Source organism: Zea mays, chromosome 9, assembly GCF_902167145.1.
Source record: "Zea mays cultivar B73 chromosome 9, Zm-B73-REFERENCE-NAM-5.0, whole genome shotgun sequence".
In the NCBI taxonomy this organism is placed as follows: domain Eukaryota; kingdom Viridiplantae; phylum Streptophyta; class Magnoliopsida; order Poales; family Poaceae; genus Zea; species Zea mays.
The window spans coordinates 25,031,705-25,039,582 of record NC_050104.1 but is presented as its reverse complement, the minus strand read 5'-3'; the positions used below and the strand labels follow the sequence as shown (position 1 = coordinate 25,039,582).

General features: G+C 49.2%; 1 protein-coding gene and 1 long non-coding RNA gene across 3 annotated transcripts; one reads left to right on the top strand and one right to left on the bottom strand.

Annotated features, from left to right (window-relative positions):
• The first annotated feature begins 343 nt into the window (after positions 1–343).
• On the top strand, positions 344–1,794 carry LOC103638128 (Protein EXORDIUM-like 3). Its single transcript, XM_008661112.4, has one exon. The coding sequence runs from the start codon at positions 570–572 to the stop codon at positions 1,590–1,592; it is 1,023 nt and encodes a 340-aa protein (XP_008659334.1). The 5' UTR covers positions 344–569; the 3' UTR covers positions 1,593–1,794.
• A 5,211-nt stretch (positions 1,795–7,005) lies between these two features.
• Positions 7,006–7,456, bottom strand: LOC103638127 (uncharacterized). 2 transcript variants are annotated; one of them, XR_558579.2, is made up of 3 exons: positions 7,399–7,456; positions 7,110–7,226; positions 7,006–7,021 (listed from the first exon to the last, which is right to left on the bottom strand). It is a non-coding gene; the product is annotated as an uncharacterized lncRNA (long non-coding RNA). The 2 variants fall into 2 exon arrangements; XR_002265184.1 differs by lacking the exon at positions 7,399–7,456 and having other exon boundaries at positions 7,110–7,331.
• Positions 7,457–7,878: the final 422 nt, after the last annotated feature.

Below are 7,878 nucleotides of genomic sequence, written 5' to 3'. Positions count from 1 at the left end.
GAACGCTTTCCCCCGCTTTCGCCGGACACCCCGGCCCCGCTTCTTGTCCTCTTCGCTGGGTGTCCCCTCCCCTCCACGAGTCCCCGTTAACGCACGGGGCCCAGCAGGAACCGGGGTCCACCTGTCAGCCAGGCACCGGTAGTGCGGGACGGGGCAGCCACCAAGCGTCGAGATCCGTCCGGGCTCCATCCAAAATATCTGCGTCCACGGACCCACCTATCAGTGGCGCGTTCGATGGGGGCGGGCCATTGAGCGGGAGGACGGAGACACGCGCGGAATCTGTCAAGCGGGCCCCGCTAACAGCGGGGCAATGACAATGCCGCGCGTATGGCTTCCGTCGACAGCGCGGGCGAGAGCGAGCGGTGGTTCTGCTTCCTCTCCACTCGCTCACTCCACTCCACTCCACAGTGGCACAGACGCACAGTCTCGCACTCTCGCTCAGAGTCAGATCACGCCCCTCCCCTCCATTTCTCTCCTCCCTATAAAGCGGCGTCCCGAGGCAAGAATCCAGCCTCCACTACCCCCAGCCGGGCCAGCCCCCCCAAGCCAAGCAGAATCCTCGCCCCGCAATGCAGCACCTGGCCGCCGTGCTCCTCGTCCTGGCGGCTACCACCGCGCTGCCGCCCGGCGCGGCGGCGTGGCGCCCGTGGCCGCCGCGCGACAACGCGACGGCTGCGGCGGGCCTTGGCGCGTCCAAGAGGCTGGAGGGCTCGTCGGAGTTCGTGAAGCTGGAGTACCACATGGGCCCGGTCCTGGCGTCGGCCATCACGGTGCACCCGATCTGGTACGGGCCCTGGCCGGCGGCGCAGAAGCGCACGATCCGCGCGTTCCTCCGCTCCCTGTCGCCTTCTGCCGCCATCCCTTCGCCGTCCGTGTCGGCGTGGTGGCGCACGGTGCGGCTGTACGCGGACCAGACCTCGGCGAACGTGTCGGCGTCGGTGTCGCTGGGCGCGGAGAAGTCGGACGCGCGCATGTCCCGCGGCGCGCGGCTGTCGCGCATGGACATCCAGGCAGTGGTCCGCGACGCCGTGACGGCGCGCACCCGGCCCCTGCCCGTGGACGCCAGCGGCGGCGTGTACCTGGTGCTCACGTCCCCGGACGTCGCCGTGGACGACTTCTGCGGGCAGGTGTGCGGCTTCCACTACTTCACCTTCGCGTCGGTGGTCGGGTCCACGCTGCCGTACGCGTGGGTGGGCAACTCGGCGCGCAGGTGCCCCGAGGTGTGCGCGTACCCGTTCGCGGTCCCGGCGTACGTGCGCGGGCGCAGGCCCGAGTCCCCGCCCAACGGCGACGTCGGGGTGGACGGCATGGTCAGCGTCATCGCGCACGAGCTCGCGGAGATGGCGTCCAACCCGCTCGCCAACGCCTGGTACGCCGGCGGCGACCCGTCGTTCCCCACGGAGATCGCAGACCTCTGCGAGGGCATCTACGGCACCGGCGGGGGAGGGGCGTACACGGGGCAGCTGCTCACGGACGCGCGCTCCGGCGCGGCCTACAACGTGAACGGCGTCGGCGGGCGCAGGTTCCTCGTGCAGTGGGTGTGGAACCCCGTGCTCAGCTACTGCTCCGGCCCCAACGCGCTCGACCAGTAGCTGTTTGGTTTCGGTTTCGTTTCATCTCCTACTAGGATGGAATGGAATGGGATTTTACTACGTACCAATGAATCGAATCCTCTAGCGCATTTGGATTTTCCTCTCCTCTCCTCTCCTCTCCCCGGGGAAATCCATGGGATGCTTCTGTATAGAGTTGTTATTATCAATTAATTAATGCCACTTTCGGTGGAAGGAAAAGGAACATGTCTGTAACCTGCAGAGCTGGCTGGGTTAAAACCGTCAGGGTTTACCATCCATTGGCTGGCTTTACTAGCAGGTGCAGTACACAGAGTGGTGGGCTTCTTCTCTCAAATGATGATGGCGCTAACACAGCAAGCATTTTAGCAGGACAGTGCGTACCATGCTTCGGAGGGAGTAGCACAGCACAGTGCAGTGTGCAGAGCAGAAAAGGACAAGGGCCGGAGTGCACTGTGCAGCCTGCAGCGCGCAATGATTCCCCGGGACTCGGACTGGGTGAGGGCGGTTTGTAGTGACTGCGCTGGGTGGTAGGCGTGTCAGCTAGGCGTCCCCCCTTCCCTGTGGCAGTGCAGTGCGTCTTCGTGGTGTGGGTCACCGCGGCCGGCACGAATTATTTGATTGACTGTTGTTAATTGGCCTCCGACAGAAACAGTCCCGAGGGAAGACTATTGTTCTTGCTCTCCCGCCTGCTTCCAACCACCTCCATTCTAGTGCCTCCAACCACCAATTTGTTTGATTGACTGTTGTTAAAACCGTCTGGAATCAAGTCATCGCCGTATTAAGAATCCGTCACTTTTTAGATCGTGATAGTAAGAATCATTTTTTAGATCCTAAACCCTACGGACCGGACCTTTTTATTTTTCCCCGTATATAATCTCATGATACTCAAATTCTTTCCAAAACTAGATTCTTCTCAAAGCTAGATTCTTAGAAAAGATCATCAGAAAAAAGTTGAAACAAACGGGACCGTAGTCTTATACTGCACCACTGCCTCTCACCGCCAGGGGTTGTTAGTTGTTACCGCCACTCGAAAGTGGCGAAAGTCTATCACTCAGGAAACTCTTCTAAGGTTCTATTTGTTCGAGCTTTAGTTAGCTTCTCGGTACTAAGGGATGTTTGGTTTTAAAGGACTACATAGTCCTTTTATGTAGAGGTGGGGCGTCTACAATCGCGACTAGCGACTCTAAACGATTCGGGGGCAAGTAAACTATCATGGTCCGACATTTGGGATCTCGACGCTTTCTAAATTCCTGACTACCTAGTGGTTCGTCGCAGGTCCTATGCCTAAAACGTTGGGCTTTTTCCTATGCGTAGATTAGGCTACAAGATTCGTTCATACGCGAGGGAGGAATCAGAGGACGTGTCTCCTGACATCCCGGAGCGTGTTCGTGAGGCTGTGGAGTTTGGGATTTACCGTGGCACAGTGACGACCTTTGCCATTGTGCAACTTCAGGTGTCCGCCTTCATAAGGTTGTTGTCCTACCTATCGAGAAAAAGTCAGCGGACTTGGAACTCCTAACAAGCTGCTTTGACACCGCGACGAACTCCTAACAAGCTGCTTAATCGTCGCTCACATTGTTGTCACTATTCTCCTCTATAGAAGAGCAACCCTGATGTTGGGCGTACACGAAGTGTAGGTTCACGATGAGCGCTAGGTGGTCGTAGTGGTAGATGATCTCCTCACCTTCCTCTGGCTTGATGGTGTACCACCATCCCGCCTCCTAGTTCACCTATATCAAAATTGTCCACTGTTGATATTGTGCGTGTTAGCATGTGGAACTATGTCATGGTGACGAATGTATCCACGATGGTGCGGTAGGTCATGACCTTGCGTGCCTTTTGCGCGGCACTGGTGAGGGCGTGACATGATGAACTTTTCCCCCTCCATAAACACTGTCCCGCAAAGAAGAGTGACGACATCTGATACAACTCTGGTATCAAATATCAGGCAGAATTCTTCTGCGACGAGATTAGAGTTTGGGCAGGGATGAACCAATCAATATCTATACTACTCTATTATGAAGCTAAGGAGGGCGTCCAAACCTCCGTGCCCCCGCCCCCTCGCGCAAGCACCCCCCGCTGCCCGCCCCTGCCCCCCGGAAATATCGTGCCGCTCCCCACCCATCTCGCTGCCGGTCCCCGCCCATCTCGCTGCCGCGCCCGCCACCCCCCAGCGGAGACAACGTGCAATGCCTCCTCCACGCGTGCCTCATCGACACCACAATCATTGCCACATCCCCCGCCGCCGAGGACGTGTGGTGGAACCGTCGAGCCTAGCGCCGCCCCCAACCAGACCTGCCCGCTACCCCGATGCGTCGTCGCCTCCACGCCCATCTCGCTCCCAGGAACCGCCTGCCTATAGCCCCCCGCGTCACCGCCTCCACTGGCCAGGCCCTCGACCGCCTGGGCTACCGCCTACAGGGCAAGTACTTATTCCACGAGCAGAGTAAGTGACACCACCCTCCGGCACACGCCCTCCTCTAAAATCACCCTCCCGTGTCCATCGATTAGAGGAGTACAACGGGTGTAGAGGGGATTTCAGTTGTTGGAAGGATTGAGCGAATGGGGATTGCTGGGTAGGGTTAGTAGCAGTTAGGGAAATGTTATGTTTTTGCATAGCCTGGTTCACTCGAGTTGAAATGGACCTGCTCTTTTGTGCACGTTTTCACTTGTGTTGAACTTTGGCTGATTGTATTAACTATAAAAGAATTGATAAGATTGAGTAAGTCAACGATACCTGTACGAGTTATGGATCATTCTTCGGTAGCATTGGGTAGAGTTAGTAGCAGTTAGACATGTTTCTATGTAAGTAGATGTCCATCTGCTTTAGTGGCAGCATGAAAATGTTTATTTCATGAGTTGCTGGGACTTCAATAATAGATCTTCAAGAATACTCATCTCAACCTTATACTTCTAGGAATCATTCAAGTGGAATTTTACCTTTTTAGGTTCTGTTGTCTTGTATTTTCTTCTTATTTTCTACCTAGCTTTCAAGTTTGTTGCTATATTAAGTGGTCACAGAAGCATGATACTGAGGTTGTGCGCTAGCTTTTCTTTATTTCTGTTTTGATTATGCACCTTTGTTATTGTTATTGTTGTTGTGTTTGGGGATTCAGCTTTAACATAACTTGTTTTAACTCATCTAATTAAAGTTGCAAGCTCTCTTGTGCCCATATTCTGTTATTGTTATTGTTATTGTTGTTGTGTTTGGAGATCCAGCGACGAGTTGCCGCCGCAGCTAGTCGCCTCCACCGTGAACGCCATCATCGCCGTGAACGGCGTTAATTTATTCTGCATTGCAGACTGGAGAGACCACGGAGCCATCACCGCCGTGAAGGACCAGGAGCAGTGCGGCAGCTGCTGGACCTGTTGCGATGTTGGTCCTTACTTTGGTCACAACACAGGTCTGGTCAATTACAAAGGTTCTGCTTGCTGTTACTTTTCCTACATGTTAATAATTTGAGTTTACCAAATATTCTTTTATGATGTTCGGTTTGCATTGTGATCATTAACCATGCAGAGTAAATAAGCTAAGGAAAAAGGTGTGGTGCGCAACAATAACCTAAACGGCACAGAGAATAGTGAATCAGAAGGCACCGATGGATCACAAGTATAACAGGGGGTAAGATAATTTGAAACACAGAAGTAATATGTTAGCATTTTCAAGTAAATAAGTTAGCCATTTCAAACAAATTGCACTGCTCTTATGCTAGACTACAGTAAGAAGCTTTTCGGAGCCTTTTGCAACTGTAACTGAATAAACATATCTTTTGGCACATTTTTCACAAGATACCCTATTTGTATTCTGTATACTGATGGTCTGTCTTTGATCTATTGTGCAATGTCGTTTTTCCTAGGAACATGTCTGCCAACAATATTGAAGCTCTAATTATTCGTCATCCCAACCCAAGGTAGTAGCTCTTCAGTTCCCATCCCATGCGTTTCTTTCGACCTAGATCTGCTCTGCCTTGATTGATTTGTGTGGTCATTCATCTCATTGCGCCCGCTCTCGCCTTCTGCTCGACGGAATGCCAACCCCGGCCCGACAAAGAGTACGCAAATTACTTCAGAGGTCGAAGATGTCGTAGGAATCATCACTTCAGGACGTGCTACGGTTAGATTAATGTCAAGACTGAGGCCATGCAGTGCTGCTAGCCGAAGCAAATTATATGGGTTTGAACACAAGAATATATCTCTAATTTTATGGCATTTTCGCATTGATCTGGTGATGTTAGATAGATTCGATGTGTTCCTGTGTTCTTTGCTTTTGCTATTGGTTATGGTCAAGGATCTAGATGCTGTGGAGAGGTCTAAGGGGTGGCATTTCACGGACCGTCATGACGCTGTGCTCCAGCTAAACCTACTCCAGCTCCACGACGCCGACCAGGTACGTCTCTCGTCGTGTCGTGCCTTGACATGCCTTGTTTTGACTCCGATGGTTAGCTTGTTACCAGTTAAATACGACATTGTTTTTGAGATCATCAAATCAATAAGAAACATGTTTCAAAGTCATGGCAGCGTCACAACTAGCATTTTTAGAACAAGTGTTAGAATTTTTTGTCGGGGAACAATCTCATATCTCCATGACGAGTTCAGTTGAATGCCAACAGTTCCACGATACAACAGCTTCTGTATGAGATAATTCTTGCCCACCTAAAATATATTGAAATTGCACCTGGCTAGCTATGATATAGCAGAACTGATCAAACAAAAGCAACAATGGGCATATAGGTAGAGTATAAAAAAGGAAAATAATATATTATACCTTTATTTGTTATGCATAATTTATAATCCCTACTACTATAGCGCGGAGATATCTAAACAACATCCTCTGAATTTAGAGGACCATTTTTATGTGAAGTATTTCCTACATTAAAAGTCCTGGCTCTTTCTAATGCTAGATTTCTGAACTTCTAAAATTAATGTTACATTTTACCTTAAATTTGGCATTGTTAGGATGACATTTCTATGGATCATTCCACCTCATGAGAAGACAGAGAACATAAATGGATAGTACTAGACATTACGAGCTGATGAGGTTTGTATCATTTCATCTTTCTTGATGCTGACCCTTCTATCTATTCTACCGAAAATACAATTATATTTATGAAGATTCATCTGTGATACTTATGTAAAGTTGTCTTGCATAACATTGCATCTGTCAATTTTGGAACAAATCCTAGAGGAAGAGAAGAATCTTGGCCCACATGATCGATTGATTCATCTTTACCATTTCATGAAACACCCTAAGGACTTTGCCATAATTCATGACACTTACCATATTGTACTCTTATTTGAACTAGAATCCTTTGGATACAAGGAAAATAATTTAAAGGTTCTAATGATAAAACTTACAAGTTTTAGAGGTCCATAATTTCGAGGAACAGATATCTTAAGCACTTCATTCCATACCAGATTCAGATCACTTTTTTAACCGTTGATTGAGCTTTCTGCAGTTAGAACCAATTGTTGTTTTTTGGAGCAAAACTAACAGGATAAATAAAATGATTTGTGTATATAAACTTTATATAAATATACCTGCCCTCCGAGCGTTAAAACAACATATGGATCACTTGTTAGCATGTCTCTAACAGCCAAGTTGGTGCCTTTGACCAGTGTGATATTCAACTCTCCAACAAATTCTCTTGTATCTTCCTGTGATAAATTTGTAACGGTAAGGCAGATTGACAAAATCACTACAACCATACAAGTTTCAATGAACATGCTCCATCACAGACATGCAATTGCTATGCAAAAATCATATTATCCAGGAAATAGGTGAGATAAATATAAAAAAATGTAAGACATATTTCTCAGCACAACTTACAGAGACATCCTTCCTTGAAGTGCTAGAGAAATTGCTATCTACACTCTTCAATGGCATGGGTATAGTAACAAAGTTGTGTGTGTACACATGGGCGCTCCATTGCATTCTGTCTTCATATAAAAGAAATCAATGATCCAGTTTATCAACATAAAAAGGAAGGATCTTTTGTAGAGAAGCCATGTAAGTAGCTATCTTCTGAAATGATAAACATAATAATAGAAGTTCAATGAGAAACAATGACGTCACTTACGCCCATTTGGGATCAGGTGCACCACAGTCAACACATATCCTAATTTGTGAGGGGTCTTCCAACAATGACAACTACCTATCCTTCCGTCATTGACAGTGGTGTAGAGAATTCCCTAAGCCCTGTAAATGTGGGAAATCTGCATCAAGGCCATCCGCAATGTCAAGTGATGACAATTTTATTCAGAAAGACTACACCGCTGAACAAGATGTCTCCACTGTCTAACCAGATCA